General features: G+C 38.9%; 1 protein-coding gene across 1 annotated transcript; it reads left to right on the top strand.

Annotated features, from left to right (window-relative positions):
• APOOL (apolipoprotein O like) lies at positions 1,621–16,910 on the top strand. The gene is made up of 9 exons (XM_021406014.1): positions 1,621–1,769; positions 6,099–6,200; positions 6,818–6,937; positions 8,422–8,476; positions 9,671–9,769; positions 10,728–10,819; positions 12,393–12,479; positions 14,078–14,234; positions 14,548–16,910. The coding sequence occupies exons 1-9, from the start codon at positions 1,758–1,760 to the stop codon at positions 14,643–14,645; spliced, it is 822 nt and encodes a 273-aa protein (XP_021261689.1). The 5' UTR covers positions 1,621–1,757; the 3' UTR covers positions 14,646–16,910.

Genomic DNA, 16,910 nt, shown 5'->3' with positions numbered 1-16,910 from the left:
TTACATTTGACACATACTGTATTACAAAGACAATATCCTTGCAAGAGCATTAATTGCTGGGCCATAGGTGACTTCTGTCTAGTTTACTAAAGTAGCTAATAAAACTTGTATAGAGAGCCTTTTATAGATAATGCTTACATGTATGAAAATGTACGACACCCTTGTACTATGGCTTGCACTTTACTTGCATTAAACTGTGAAGTAGGCTGTAGTAATGTCTTTGTATATTCAGGGGTTGAAATACCAAAGCACTAGAGTATTGTACTGCTGGTGTTCAACCTGTACTGTTAATTAAATCTGGACGTGCTGATAATGTGTATTTTGAAAACCCCACTAACTTAAAATCTTTAGCAAATAATGCTATGGGGTCTCCATGGTCTTTGTTTCTTTGTAAATATAAACATTCTTACTGTTTCTGTAGCAATAGGAGGTTATAAACCAAACTTTCAATAGGACTGTTTTCAATAACAAAAAAAATCTATAGCGCCTTGTATAAAACTCATGGAGACTCCATGACCTGTGGGCATTTTTTGTTTACAAGCGGTATGTATATAAGTATTAGCGGCAGAACTGTTATTTATCACAAAGTTATGTTGTGGTTGATTCTTTCTAAAGTAAATGTGTGTTTTATGTCATTATGAAAAATAAGTATTTTTAGTAAGAGCCATCTTGAAAAGTTTGAAGCGTCAAAGCTTCAAATACTCGGAATCTTCCATGTTTCAGCCTTGTTTTTCCAGTCAACGGTGAGATGAACTGAGAGGTCACAGTAAGCCATCTATCCATGAAAGGGAAGGTGTCTGAGTTGTATCACAGTTTATGACATTCTGCAACTTTTCTCTAATTACCATCTTGCTTAAGCGCTTTTATGAGCAGATACTCTACCAATACCATAGTAAAGTCCTTCAGCTCATTGAACAGAGAGAGAAAATTAACTACTCTAACTGGACGTATACAGGTTAAGCTAGGTTTCAACCCCTGGATAATACAGTATTTCTTTGGTTTCACAACAGTATTTTTAATTTTATACTTGTCTATGTTGAGAGATGATCCAATAGTTTATATAGGCAGTGAACGTTAGGTTTCTTTTTTTCCTCTTCTCAGATGACTTCTGTGTGAACTACTGTAACTGGCTGCGTTTTTCTATCACAGATTAACTTGTTAACTTTTTGTGTGTCTACAATGAAAATTTATGAATGGAAAACTTCACTGTGTGTTGCTCACTGGGCATATACCTCATGGTACATTGCACAGACGTGTAAGTTGTAAGTTGCACTGCAACATTAAAAAAGGAACATATTGCTCTTTTTTCAAAGATATTAACTTATTTAAGAGATATAGTCTGTACATTATTAAAAAGAACATTTATTCTTCCTAAATTCAAACAAAGCTTTTGTTTTGGGGGAAAAAAAAGAAGTTGTAAACTTCAGTTGTAAAATTGGACTTCAATAAACGGAATTATCTGCACTTAAAATCTGTGCTCGCGTTGTTTTAGTGTGTGTTCTCTAATAACTGTAATTACGAAGAGCAATCCAAGCCCAGGCTGGGAGCAAGCCGCTCTCTGGGCAGGGTCCGCGGGGCCAGGCCCAGGCACACGCCGCGACTAAAGCAGCAGTCCCCGCCCAAAGCACGCGACCAAGCCTCCGACCCAGCTTCCAGCGCCTCAGCCGCCGCAGGAGCCGTAGAGCCCCGCCCCACGCGGGAGGAGCCCGCGGCCGAAGCTCGGCCCTTCCCGCTCGCCGTACGCGGCTGTCGCTAAGATGGCGGCCAAGGTGAGTGCCGCCCGGCGTGGGGGAGGGCGGCGCTGCGGCGGCTCCCTGGGTCCCGGCCCTCTTCCCGCTCCGAGGGAAGGGCCGAAGGCAGCCTGTGGTGCCTCCCTCGGCTCCTCCGCCCCTCAACGCTCCGCGGAGCAGCGCTTCCCGCCGGCTCTGTGCGGCCTTCGCTGCTCAGCTCCCGTCAGAGCCCTGCGGAGCAGCGGGAGCCCGCGCTGTCGGCACGCGCCGGCGGCACCGGGTCCGGAGAAGCCGGGGGCGGCCCGCGGGGGCTGTGAGGACAGGAGACCGCCGTGCTGCGCGTCCCGCGGCCGTCCTGCGGCGGGCTGTCTGGTGCCGAGCTCGTGTCGGCTGCGTGGCCGCGCTGCCCCGGTGTGAGTGGGAGCAGAGCGCTGAGCGCCTCGCGCTGAGGGGAAGGGGCGGGAAGCGGAGCCCTCAGCGCTGCGCGGCTCTGCTGCGGAACTTGTGCCAAAAGGAGCTGGTTCCAGAGTGCTTAAATTCTGCTCTAGGGAGGGAAGGTGGTTTGTTTGTGGTTGTTCTCTATCTACCAGCAGCTGTCTGAAACGCCTGCCGCTCCTTACGTGAGATATGGAACGTCATCACGACACTTGGTAGGTAGGAGGGTTGTGAAGTGTGTAGTGCATCATCTAAACACGGGTGTTTAAAAGCACGTGGTAACAGACAGGCTCACGAGTATCTGAAATAATCGCAGATAACTGTGTTTAAACAGGGCAAGATGTGCCTGTAAAGCTCTGCACTTTCTCTCATGTATGCAGTCAGGTTTTCTAGTCTTTGCAGTCAAATTGATGAGTAGGTTGCTCACATGTGAATCCTCATATTTACTTTTGCAAAGCAGGATCAGGGCTGTTGCTTTGGGTTGGGCTTCATGCCATGGCCAGGTGATGGTGGAGCTCAGGGCATAGATCTGAATGGGTCAGTGCTCTGTACTGTAACACTGCACCCGTTACTCGTTTAATAACAGCTCTCCACTGAAAATGTGACATGCAACAGCTGCTAAAATTTTAGTTTCATTTTAATCTGCCAAGTAGATTCTGGTTTTATGGCAGAGAAGGTATATGCACAATATACACGTGCCTCAGGTCTTTGCATACAGCCCACTTCTTTGATGTCTTTTTGTTCTGAAGTCTGTGCCTACTTGGAAGCAGAATTGTGAATCTGTGGAGTTCCACTGAGAAACAATACTTACGTCTTGTAGACTAGGGCAAGTTGAAATGGTTTTATTAGGTGCCGAAGTGCTGTTTATGCCTGTGGAAAAAAACAACCTGTCAGTAGCTATTGTGGTGTCAGTAGCATGATGGTGGTATTAGAGGAAATATTTTGACCGTTACTGTCCATCTTTTTCTTTTCTTTTTTGTCCCCCTCCTATCCAGGATATTAAGGCATGTGACTTCTAGTATCTGTAATTCTGGCAGTGTTTAGACACATATTTGTATTGAATTCATCTCCAGAAGGTATTATCTGGGCTCATGGCTCTTCTGTCTTCTGGTATTTAGATCTGTTGTCATTAGGGACTAAATGATTTTCTTTTGTTGTTTTCCTAGAGCTTAGGTTAGAGCATTAACTCACATAAAAGCAGAACCATTATTAAAATGCAGATCAGATGTTGAACTAAACTCTTTAATTTTTTTTTTTTAAAGGGTGAATTAAACTATTTTCTGAATTTATTAGCAAGAAGATTGTTGCGATTTGAATCTGTTATTGATATTCTGGAGCTGTTTTACTGATTAACTGTGCAATTCCTGCATGTTTTATAGCTGGGGCTTCTTGCACCTCTCATTGCTCAGTGCTGTGTAACCTTTAGATTTCATAGGTAAATTATCTTTTGACTTCCTTAGGTAAACAGTGTGTTATTTTCCTTGTTTAATGCTTGCTGTCCTTCAACAATATATTTAATAAAATATTTTAAAAAAATTAATAAATAAAAAGGACCTTAACTAATTGAGGTCTTTTTTCATTTGGCAATGGTCATGAGGCAAAGAACAGGATAAGAAGAGGACAGACCCTTTAGCAGGATCTGTTGTGACAGGACAAGGGGATCTCCAACTAAAAGAGGGAAGATTTTAGGTTGGATATAAGGAAGTTCTTTACGATCAGGGTGGTGAGGCACTGGCACAGGTTGCCCAGAGAGCTGGTGGATGCTCCATCTCTGGAGACACCCAAGGTCAGGCTGGACGGGGCTCTGAGCACCTGATGGAGCTGGAGGCGTCCCTGCTCATTGCAGGGGGGTTGGAGTGATGGCCTTCAAGGATCCCTTCCAACTCGAGCAATTCTCTGATTCTGTAACAGCTTGGTGCATTGAAACCTATTGAATGTAGCTGAAGTGATGCTGCTTTCTTTCTCCTCAGTTCTTTGTGATTTCAGTGGAAGGAGTTAACCTCTCCATAATTATGCCAAGATCAGTGTCGGATAGCAGAGCTGTTCACCAGGATTTTAAACATTTATGCATTTGTCTTCAGGCATCCAAAAGTAAAGCAATTAGTGTCAGTCAGGAATTGGAGTACTCTCACTGTTCACAGTGTAGCTTTCTCTTTTACATTTACCCCAAATAAACTATGTTGTGACTCTCTAAAAGAAATTAATCAAATTTAAGTGAACAATATCACTTTTTCATGCTTGTTCAACTGAAAATTTCCTTCTAGCATCTACTGAAAACTGGAGTGTTGCTTTGCTAGCGTCGTGTTCTGAAGTAGGTTAACTGGATTACAGTACGTCTTAAATAGCTTTCTTTAATAATTCATATAAAATGCAGCCTTTTCCTTGGGGACGGGTGTACCTCTGTAAATCTGCTGGAGCTCAGACTGTGTTGTTTGGCTCTGAGCACCGTTATCACAAAAACAGTCCTTGTGTTAATTGGATCATACTTTGTTTGCTGCCAAAGGGGAGGTTTTTGGGGTATCAGGGGTGTAAGTGAAGCGAGCAGCGCGTGCTGGTTGGTGTGGTGTGTCCCCAGGAGTGGTGTTGCCAGCTGAGGTTTGCTAGTTTAGCTGTGGAGCTGTGGCTCCGGGCAGTGGGAATTTGGGATGTTTCTGACAGAAGTAGAAACAGTGATGGAATTCTGTTTCTTCAGGCAAAATGAAATCTGCCCTACACATTTTTGTACCGTTTCTATGTTGGAAAAAAGCATGAATAGTAACTGCTGGCAGGCTATCTGTTTGCCCCTTCTTTCATAGCAGTCCTGTGCTGCCTTGTGTTTGGCTGTGAGTGCATGATCTGGAAGCATTGCTGTGATGGTTGCACAGTTTGCTTTAGAAACGATGAAGGTTTGTTGTGTTGGGTGGCTGAGTCTGCGTGCGGTGCGTTTTCAGGTGAACCCGAACTCACTCAGGGCTGTGCTTTCACTCTTCTTGGTGCTCGTTTTGTGGAACCACGCACTTGTTTCATTATTGCACTTAAATGCTGTGGAGTTAATACCACTCCTTTGGCAAGATATTTCCAATTGATTTCAGGAAATCCTCATTGTTATCTTCACTTTCAAGGTGTTTTTTTCCTCCCGGATTTCAGTTTTTGTGCCACTACCACTGCCATCTCCGTGCAGATCCCGGAAATGCTTTCCATACTTGTTTTCACATTTTTGCAGTTTAAGAAGAGCAGAAAGGCTGTTACTGACATGGAAGCAACTGTAACTGACGGAAGCTGCAGATGCTTCAGCGTGTTGGGGCTGGTGGTTAATACACCATGTGCTGGTGAGCCTGGGACACCTCCTGTTGGTGTCTTAAGGCTGCGAGGTAAAAAGCAGCTTCCCATGAAGCTGTATTCCAGCTCGCCTCTGCGTAGGGCTTTTTCTTTTTCCACATTTAATCTTCTAAGTAGACCTGGAGCTATTATGACCAGACTTTGTAAGTTACATTGTAGTTGACAGGGTTAGAAGGGTTAAGCGGGTGGTTCTTCTTTCCGGTCTTGTTGCTTATTGTTGACACGCAGTTTTTCCAGACGGTGCTCAGACCCTTCTCTGAACTGGGAGATGGCAGATTGTTACAATTAAATTGAGCTGTTTCTTGCTGAAACAAAGATGTCATTCGTTGACTTGGAGTACTTACACATTGACTAGATTAGAACTTAATTTATTGTAAGGAATGATGATAGCATCAAAATGACATTGAGCACAAAATTGTGATCTCTAGCTTTGTCACTGATGTTTGAGAAAGTGTTTGTATATGAAGAGTTTATTGAAAGTAGGCTATTTTGAAAAGATTTTTAAACGAACTTGTTTTATCCTATATTTGATCAAGCACAATACAGTAGTGAAGACCAGATTGGAATGAAGTTTTATTTCTACATTTAGACTCCCTTCTTCTATCTCCCTCTCAGGTGGCAAGGCTGGCAGCTGCTTCTTCTGCTCTGCCGTTTGTGTGTGCAGTGTATGCAGCAACAGAAAAGGAACCGACAAGTCAGCTGGTGAAGCCAACCCAGGTATGATTCCTAGTGCTTGTCAGTCTTTAAAAGAATACTAGAAAGGTCTACAAATATGATTTCTTTCTATTGATTATCATTAACATGTAAATAAAAGGCATAACTGAGTATTATGTTATCATACAAATTACCTCCCAAATAATTGATCACTACAGCACAAATAGAAATGAGGAGTGTAAATGAGTGAGGTTTTACCTCCTTTTCATTATTACATTGTTTCTAGTAAGATCAGAGTATAATACTGTCTTAGAAGAAGTTTTTTTCTACTGTACAATTTCTAGCAATAAGTTGCGTGCATCTTCCAACTATTTTTTCTTATGCTTTTCATTAATAAAGTGCATTTTTATCATACTCAGTAATTCTGCTTCTTTGGACATGTACAGTGCTTTCTGTTTTCATTTGTGAAGAATTAACCTGTAGTCACTGTCGCCGTTGACAGTCACACTTGTGTAAATTAAGTTTTTAAATGTAAAAAATCAGGATTTGATATGCAGCCTTTCTTTGCATAATGGGAAGGCTAAAGATTTGTGGGCTTGAAGAACGCTGCTCAGTGGCAGTAAATGCAGGTCAGTTTACAGGGTGGTTTCCCCACAGTACAGTTACACTTGTGATTCCAGCTTCCAATTTACTGCTCACCATCTCTGAAATCAAAATACATTGAAGAACAGCCTGGTCGCTTGCAGAAGCAATTCTCTTCAATAAGACTGACAACTGGCCGCTATATTGGATGGTGTAAGGTAAGAAATACCTGCCCCCGAGGTTTCCTACAATTCCTGATAGCACTAGACTAAAAGGTTAAAAAAAAAATCCTACTTAACTCTGTTGTTGGGTTTTTTTTTTGCAACTTTTTGTGTTATCACAGACCTGTAGTTTAAAATGCAAAAATGAACTGTTGTCTCTTTTTTCATTACTGTTCTTTTAACAGGGAACTTGTACGTTCTCCCTGTTCTTCAGTGCAGATATCAGAAAGATCAAATAGGTCCCTTTCAGTCAGTACAAAAGCATGTCAAGGCCAACCCACGCTGTCAGCTTCAGAATAATTTTTTGCTTAACTTCTGTGGTGAGAGTTATGTAGGTAACTTCTTGCCAGCTGTTACATTTGGGAGCCTGAAATTCCAGGTACAGTCCTGGAAAGAGAGCGCTGCTTTCAAAGAACCAGATACAGGTCCTTTGGGAAAGGTAAACGAGGTGCATCCAATCTGACTGCTAAAGCAGCCTTTCACTAACTGTTCATCAACGGTATTGTGCAACTCTGTTACTGAATATTCTAAGCATAGAAGAAAATGTGATAATGTCAGCATCCTCTTACCCATTAGTCAGTGGCAACTTCTTAACGCTGCTGTTAATATGTGATGCTTTCTGCTTGTACTTTTTTCTAAGAAACACAACAGAGCAGTTGAAAAAGACAGAAATCAAAATGTGTATTTTCTGTCAATTCTGATTCTGTTGGTCTGTGAAAGTATTACCAGTGACTACATAACTGAAACAATCTAGTTATAAATCAGTATCAAACTTCACTTCAATGTCCTTAGCAGTCAAGGGGTTGGAGGTTGATTAGCAGTGACCTCTGGTGGCACAAAGTCAGTGTTACTGCAAGCTTTGTTTCAGTGAGGAAACTGAAGATGATATTCTGTTAATCTCCTAAAGAAGGTATACTTGATTTGTGTAGCAGCCTGAGGACAGTGGTGCTAATTACAAGATTAAAAAAAACTTTGTAGTAATGTAAGTTGACCAATTTGAAAGGAGTCGTGCAAAATAATAGAGCACACATCTTAATACCTGTAAGTATTGCTTATCTTCGGCAAAAATGGGTACCATGTTTGCAATCTAAATGACAAAGTTAATTTTGCTGGGCAAGATTTTCCGGGGAAGAGATGATGATATTTTGTGATGGGGTTTTCTTATGTTGCACAGTTGCGGTCCAGATCTGCTGCTGCCCTACAGTTTTGTTCCCAAGATGTTAATTTTGAAAAAATTCTCATTAAATTAAAAATAAATTGTTTAATTAAATATGGATGAAAATTTAAATAATGTAAATGTGTTGGGCAAAAAGGAAGTAGTCTCAGCACAGCCTCTGGAATTTCACTAATCTGGTGGGACTTTCTTTTAAAGCTCAGTAATATTTGTCTTATTGTGTTGAGCTATATCTATCAGCTGGCTAGTTCTTACTACAGACATCTACTTTTGCAAAGTATTTACATCTATTTCATTATTTTTGTAGGATGCTTTTTTCTTTGTTAAAAATGGAATAATGGATTCAATTCAGTTTGGTAAAGGTAAGCAAGTCATGTATTTCTGAATGGAACATTTTCTGTTCTTTCTCCTTGCAACTTGAAGAACTGGCCTAACCAGCAAATGGTACTTAAACAAACAAACAAAAAAATGGGAGGGAGGGGACAGAGTGGGACTGCACTGGAGTACTTTCCAGAAGTGTGGCAAGAAGGATGACTGGCCACTCTTAATTCATCATATCACCATGGAGTTCCACTTCTGTCCTTAGGGGAGAGACATGACGATTTGAGTAGTACTTTTCACTCCTTAGATTTTAGCCTTCTGAGTTTTGTGACCTCCTGGTAAATTCTGTTTTTGCAGATTGAGGATTTTGTATGGAGTGTCAAAATGTTAGATTTCATTGCGATGAGGGAAGGTGCAGGGAACATTTCCTACCCTCGCTTTGCCTCGCGTTTGTTCTGCAGAATGTTTTTTGAAGTTTGAGGGTGGCAGTGACTCTAGAATTGGTAGCACACAGGCAGTCCTGACTTCTACTGTGTAAACGTTTGAGCGTAGAGCTGAGTAAATGCTTTCTGAGTACTTTTAATTTACTATTCATTTTTTTTAGAATCGTAGAATTACAGAATTGTTGAAGCTGGAACCTCTGTAGATCCTCTGTGGAACCCTCAGAGCGGGGCCCTTGTATATCAGTCAGTCCAACCCCCTGATGAAAGCAGGGCCAGAGCAAGGCCTTGAACAGCTCCAGGGCTGAAAATTCCACAACTCATCTTCATTGTTTAAAAGAAAAAAAAAAAAGCTACAAGTAGTGTTTGCATGTTAGTGTTCAGTGTCAGAACCTACAAATAAGAAATAAGAGTAATTTTCTATAAAAATATTATACTGGGAAATTCAAAAATGTGTATTTAATCTATGTTAAGTAATAGTACTGTCAAAACTTAAACCTATGCTTTTCTTTTTGATTGTTGATGAAACAAAAATGGATCTAGGGAAAAAAACCACTGACTTTACTGCTGTCCTTTGAGGACTGGGATTCCCTTCCCGGCTAACACAGATGTTAGAGTGTGCACCTGGAAAATGAGACATCTTCATTCAGTAATGAAAACAGTCTAAGAGTGGATTCAGTTTTGGATACTTACAGTTTTACTTCCATCGTTATTTCCTAAGTGAGAAACAAAGAGATTAATATTCACTTGCTTTGCTTCTTTGATGTTTCTTTTTTTTTTTTTTTTAATTCTAAGATGCTTATGTTTACCTGAAGAATCCACCACCAGAATTTCTTCCCAGAGTTGGCATAATTACAATATCAGGCCTAGCTGGTGCAGTGCTGGCAAGAAAAGGTAGGGCTTCTGTGCTTATTTTCATCATTGGTCTTTTGTATATGTAGCTTGTAGTAGTTTTAATAGCCCAAAGATTTTTCTGAAATAGAGAAAATAACCAACAAGTATTCAAAGAAAATCCTTCCTGACAAACTGAAAGGATGCTATTAAATATTTATTTTAGATGCTGGCTAAAACAATAGAGCAGAATTAAGTAGCCCTTGGCATTTGGATAACAGATACGGGGAATATGCATCAGAAGGTGTGATTTGGGCAACTTTGGAGTCAGAATGGTAATTGTAGAGAGAGTCTCCTCTCTTTTCAAGATAAATATTAGAAGAATAACACTTAACCTGCTAGAAAATACTGTTCAGAAAATGTTAATCTGTAATACCTGAGTGCACATCTTGTCCAAATATTTTGTAAAGCAAACGAATTCATCAAAATTCTGACAGATGGGTAGAAGGTTTCTTACTGTATCCCTGTTACTTCTCTGTGGACAAACATTTAAAAACTTTTTTTTAATTAAAAATAAATTTGGCTTGAGAATCTGTTAGCAGGGCTTCTTGTCAACAAAGAGGAGCTTCAGTCTGGCTCAGCCATTCTCGTGATTGAGGAAAGAGGCCCAAGTTCTCAGGCTGCTCCATATTCTGCACTCTGTCTTTGAGAGAGCATGCATTCAGAAGCTGAAGAGCCACAGCAGCTCTTTTTTTTTTTTTTTTTTTTTTTTTTTTTACAATGTTGGAAAATCTGGGATTCTTTCTTGTTTGGGAAACCCATCTTGGAGAATATCGGTATCTCGCTAACCTGGCCATTTACTGAACTGTAATAACATTATGTATTCTCTCCTTCAGCCATGGTGGGTATAAGCTAGATGCAAACAATTGTTAGAGGTTAAACGATTGTGTTTAATTAATACAACCGCTTAGCTTTATGTTACATTAGTGTCTAATTATTTGAAATATTTGGCTTTGTACAGATTCTAGATTTAAGAAAATTGCTTATCCCTTGGGACTTACTACTTTAGGAATTTCAGTTTGTTATCCAGCTCAGGCTGTAGTAATTGCTAAGGTAAGTTTACTTGTGTTTTAATTCTGAATTAACAGTGAATTTAGTCACAGCATTCCAGTTTCATTTGATTTAAGTGTCGTGGGACTGGGAGTTGGAATTCAAATGCATCTTCATTAAAACACATAAAGTATCGCAGCTGTTAATTGCGTAACTATCAGAAGTGAATAAAATGACTGAATTTAAAAATGCGGTTGTATAGCCTCTCAATTTTTGTCCTCGTTTCTCAGATGAATGAAGATGTTTTCATCTCGCTGAAATAAAATTAAATAAAAAATGAATACAGAGCTGCTGAATTTGGCAGGTATGCAATTTGAGATGCTATACAACTGCACCTTTTATAATATTCCTTGCTTTGAAATTACTGTCATCTTGCAGTTGTCTACCTGATTAATGTCTTCGTTGTTTACATAGAAAAGCAGTGCCATACTTCATATTTTGCATGCAAGAATTGTTTGCTTACAGTACTTTGCTATACAAAGGCTGAATTGAAAACATGGCTGCATCTCTTCCTTCTCTGTAGTTTTCGTAGAATTCCTCTTGGTTCCTTGACAGTCTTAGCATTTGTAGTTTAAAAAGTGCACTTCTATATGAAATCAACGAGGCAGGAAAATGTAGTTCTATTAGTTGTGCTTAAGTCTTTAAATTAATCTGAATCTCTGATTTTTCCATCGTGTTGAGTCAGTTGTTCTATCTACTTATTTTAATGAGGTGTTTGCTCTTACATGCTTCCAGAGTATTTAGGAAGACACTGCAAAGACTTAATTCCGTAGTTAAAATCTTTGGGCAGCTTCATGTGACTAAGCTGAGCAGAAGTATTTGTTTTCATACATACAAGTTGTTGAGCATTACAGTTTCTCAGGAGGCAGTGGGGGAACTTCCTTGGCTCACTAGAGTGAGACTTAAATGTCAGGGTTGGAAGAAACAGAAATGAATAGAAATGCCACGCCATGTATCACAGCATTCCTCAGGAGGCTAAATCCTTCTTTCCTGTTTACTTGTGTCAGCTTCCGCAGCTTTTCTGAAGTTGTAGCTGTGAAAAATTCTGTATCTACAGAGCACTTGTGAAGTTTCTCCGTGGTTACTGTGGTATTATAAAATTACTTTTCTAAAATCTGAAAGACTGAAGGATTAGGACATGTGTAAAGCAGAACATTGCTCACTTACACAGACTGGGTCATTTTTTGGTGGTTGTTTTGGTTTTTCTTCAGTCTTTTGTATTACTGTCTTTGATCATCAGCAGAATAGTGAGGCAAGTCTGGATTCTTTCATATTTGTTGTTCTGGTCAATTGTGCTAACGTTTACAAAACACTGTTCTCTGAGTAGGTTTTGATTTTGTTGTGGATAGATGGGTATAGCATATGAAAGCTGCCTGTGGATTTCTAATACCACTGTAAACATTATTTAGGACTTGATGAGAAATAAATATACATTAGATTTGGAGAAGCAGATGACTAAACTATGTCCTACTCTGTATGGTGTTGAGCATGTTCTCATCAGTTGTGTTGCACTTGAATGGTCTATGTATCTGTTTATTTAAAAGCTATTTTTAAATTGTGCTGTTTTTTTTAATAGGTAACAGGGAAAAAGGTGTTTTCTGCAAGCCATCAAACCTATGAAGCTGTACGATCACTGTGGGCAAAGAAGGAAGATGCCTCCAAGGTAGGCTGTCTGAAGTAATGACTGTAGCTCATGAATTCAAAGAGAGAAAAAAGTGAGAAGGTCAAGCAGCATCCTGCTGATGGTGTTTAAGATTACTAATTGTTTTAAGGGAAGTGCAGAAAACTCTCTGATATTTTTGTAAATTAAATGTTTAATTAATGTGTTATCTGTTACACCTTTCAAAGCGGTAGAAATTGAGATCCTCTGTGTGCTCCCACAGTGTGTGTAAGATGCACAAGAGAAGACTGAGCTTCTCTTACAGCTTGTTTTTGAGCTTAGCAGAAGTTAATCCATTCTGATTCAACCTTTGGTCCTATGCAGACCACTGACTGCACTTAAGATTTAAAAGACAAACAAACACAGAATTACTGTAGATGTGACTAACTTGTGTTTAAACATGTATGAAAGAAGGAAATTCCATAACCCTTTCAGGTGGTCTGCTTCCATTACCCTGTGATTTAAATAGTGTTTATCTCAGATTAAGCTGATTTTTTTTTTTTTTCCTAGTCCCATCCTTGGTGCAGCCACAGTGGAAAAAATGGTCGTTAACCCCTTTATATTGATCTTCTATGCATGGAAAGTTTATCCTGTTTTTTGATGTTACCTTTTCCAGAGAATAACCTTTAATAGAAAACAAACTTTGTAACTCCTGTAAAATAAAGTCAAAACAGTACGCCATAGTACACAACCTAGGGCCCTGCCAGCACTAAGTTGAGAGGAATATTTACCTCCTTTAAATTGCGTATGGAATTCAAGTTAGTACATTCCAGAATTAGACCAAGTTCTTTTCTGCAACTTGAAAAGTTTTTTTTTGTGCAGCAAAGATTTAAAACACTTTTTTTTTTTAAGTATTTGCCTAAATAAAATTTCAGTTCTGCACAGTATTATTTTTGCTGTTTTTAAAGAAAATGAAAATTTCTCAGTTGTCTTAATGTTTAGGAATGTTTTGTTTCAAATTTATGCTGTTACTCTGTGCACTTCTCCCTTTTAATTTCCACTGCGGAGGCAAATGGAATTCTGAGTTTTGAAAATGAGGTTTGGGTAAATGTCATTAAGCTGACAGAGATACAAGAATTGATGTGGTAAAGACATTTCCTGTTAACTTAATTTTTTTCCACTTGGTGAAGCCTGTAACCAAAACAACATATTCCTTTCCATTATCAGGGAGACATCATGATTTATCTTTCTTCTGTTAACTAAAAATACAATAGAATCAATAAGGTTGGAAAAGACCTCTAAGATCATCTAGTCTAACAGTAGTAAGTAGCCTAGTAATAAGTATTTTATAAGATCTGCGTATTTTTTGTCTTTGTCTTGGTAAAGGCTGTAGAAGACAACGAGTTCTTTGTGAAGCAGTTGGAGTGTCTCAGGTTAAAACAGAGCATCAGATTTGAGCAGACACTCATGAAAAAATGAACTTGCTTAAATGTGAACTTTTAGAGTATCAAAGCTGTGAGGTTTTTTATTGCAGTTAATGGCAACTAATGTTAACAACTGAATGTGGTTGCATGACGTCTTTGCATTATGTCACACCTGAGTAATTTTATAAAATGGAACCTTTGAGATAACTTTATTTTGCATTAATGTTTGGTTCACAGCTGCAGCAAGAGTCAAAATCAGTTACACAAGAAGATGAGAAAAATAAAGAAATATCTAATATACAGTTTGAATCTGCTATTGAATCACGATCATCTAACAGAACAGAATCTTCTCCTGTAGAGTCTTGGAGTACTAAAGAGCCGCTGCCTTCATCAGGTGAATTAAAAAATTCCAGATGTAATCTCAGGTTCAATATACAAATCCAATGCATATTCTGAATTACTTGAATTCATTTTGTACTTATTCTTGCTTTAAAATAGAACAGACTGTCATAGCATATTATTCTCAAGAATATATTGAAGACAGTATCATTTAATAACAACAAGAATATTTTAATTTTCTCACTGTGCACCCTATCGGTTTCAAAGTTACTATGTATCTCTGATTTTCCATCGGTAATGTTTTCTTTCACTCCTTGTGGTGTGGATTATATTATTTCTCTAATAAATTTCTCTAATATTTCTTACAGGAACAGTGAAGTCAACAAAGTTTAAACCTGACCCAAAACTTATGGACCATGGTCAGTCCAGCCCAGAAGATGTGGATATGTACAGTACAAGAAGCTAAGGCATCTGCTTACAAGTCTTTGCAAAGTATTACAGATAAGGGGGAGGGAAGAAGGGAAGGAATAAGCCTTGTGATTCATTCTGTGTGAGGTATAACTTAATCAGGTATTTTCTTATATTCTGGACTGTATTATTGACTTACACGATTCTGTTCAATGAATATTTTGTTTTCCACTACCTACAAGCAGTGAGAATTCACTCATATTCAGTGTCATTAGTGTGACACTGAGAAAATGAGATTTGCCTGTGTCTTCTCACAATGAAGTTTCTCTGTGCCAAACTTGTTAATAAATGTCATTTCACAAAAGATATTTGAAAAGGTGAACATCTCTATATTTCAGCTCAGATGTTCACTGATAGAAAAGAGGAATGTGATGGGTGGGGTTAGAGAGGCTTCTTTGTTTTTCACTCTAAGCTCTAGAATGAAGAGCAACTCTTACTGCTCTGAGTGCCCTTAGTTGGTTATTTTATCATACATGTAGCATTATCTTTAATGCTGACATAAACAAATCACTTTTTTTCATTGCAGAGTCATTTGTTGTTGTTTGTGTCTTTCACAAACGTGAATGGAAGCTGAACTTGTGCATTCTTGTTTTGTATTTAAATGTCACTTAAGTTGGGAAACACAACTAATCTTTAAAACATCCATGATAGACTATGCATTAGTTTTTACATACTTCTAATAACTTGAAGAACTGTATGCAAATTGCTGAATCCATGAAGCTGATACTGTTTGATTTATATAGAGTGAATAAGCAATGTTAGAGAAGAGCTTGAAGGTTTAAAGTAAGAAATGCATAGAAGGTTAAAAGGCTGATAAATATCTAAAAATGCCAAAGTAATAAACAGTGAGAACAAAAAGTGAGAATACCGCTATGCAAACAGATCATTTGATGTCTTAAACCTGAGAGGAAACACTGCTTCATATGAATGTATTTTGAGCAGTGGGGTATGAAGGGATATTTGCTCCTGTTCTACATAGGAATAGATTTCACTACCTGATTCCTTCTTATGAGGCTGCCACTTCCAAGTCAGATGACTTTAATACAGGCAGTCAGTACTCCTAGCGTCACTGCAGGGCTAGCAGAACTAGTGAGGAGATATTGCACAATGGAGCATGCACGAAGCATAAATAGTGAATGAACAAAAGCACCAAGTAAGGCTTCTATAATGGCTCAGAAACAGATGTATTGATATTCTGTAATCCAGATTTCAGGTGAAGTTTTGGGCCTGTACAGAGTCCAATACAAAGTCAAGTCAGTAAATAACAGGTTTAAAGAAAAAATAATTCTATTAGTTAAACTTGCTTGGGATGCCTGAATTAGAATTTCATGTATTTTGTTTCTTTAATCACTTCATAAGGTCCAGGAAACTGCCAGAATTCAGGCAGAAATCAGAGGCTAAGTCAATTTTCACAGAGCTCCTGGACACCATGCTCCACTACAGAGAGAGCTAGAAGAAAAGTTAGATGGTTGGGCTTCCCATGCCATTTTCAGGGAAACAGGAAGACATAAGGCAGGAGGTGAAAGTGATTAAAGAAAGATCACTTTCAAGTGCTAGATGGGATGGTGGGAATTACCTGCCTTTATATCTAGTCCCTTACTCAGCTTCTAGATTAAAAAATGAAGGCAAAACTATTTGCTCTTCACCTAGAGTCTATTTAAATTCTAACTTAGCTTTGAGTGGAGCACTACTACAAGTCAACAAGAAAGGTAAGATGATACAGGTTTGCATGGTTTGCTGTGGTGACATTTTCAGGACAAAGTATGAAAAAACTATGTATTAATCTTCTGGGAGCAGGGTAGGAAGCTTCATTAGGGAGATACCAAGGAACAAGTGTGTGTGCCCTTCCCAGGCAAGAGCAGGCCTTAATAGACTGTCCTCTACAAGAATGCAAAAAGCTGCTCCAGTCCTTTGAATAATTTCAGGGCATTAATACTCCTATCTCATGACAGAGACAAGTGTCTGGTCTGGAAAAGGTTTGTTGGAGTTCTTAATGGTTAAGCTGAGCAATCTTACATGTTTCATCCAAGCAGTTTGTGTTATAAGCTGTGACTTCAGAAGAAATTCAGGTTGTAAAAGTACATGATGCACCAAGCTGTACCTATGCTGTATTACAGACTCCTCAGGACAAAATTGTGATAGAACTGTGCTACATAGTTACATTGTTCAAAAGTCTTAGATGCATTTTCTAGGACATAACTTAAAATTATTGCTTGTACTCACTTTGATGAATAAACTGTGAGCAATACAGTTCTGCAATTCA

The sequence above is a fragment of the Numida meleagris genome, chromosome 8, assembly GCF_002078875.1.
Source record: "Numida meleagris isolate 19003 breed g44 Domestic line chromosome 8, NumMel1.0, whole genome shotgun sequence".
NCBI lineage: Eukaryota > Metazoa > Chordata > Aves > Galliformes > Numididae > Numida > Numida meleagris.
The sequence above is the reverse complement of the archived record's forward strand: the minus strand, read 5'-3'. Positions and strand labels throughout refer to the sequence as shown.

What these genes read in the sequence shown, in the direction of transcription:
- APOOL (XM_021406014.1), top strand. An exon ending in AGCTGGTGAAGCCAACCCAG is followed by an intron (nt 6,201 to 6,817) that starts GTATGATTCCTA and finishes TTGTGATTCCAG; the next exon opens with CTTCCAATTTACTGCTCACC. An exon ending in AGGCTGTAGTAATTGCTAAG is followed by an intron (nt 10,820 to 12,392) that starts GTAAGTTTACTT and finishes TTTTTTTAATAG; the next exon opens with GTAACAGGGAAAAAGGTGTT.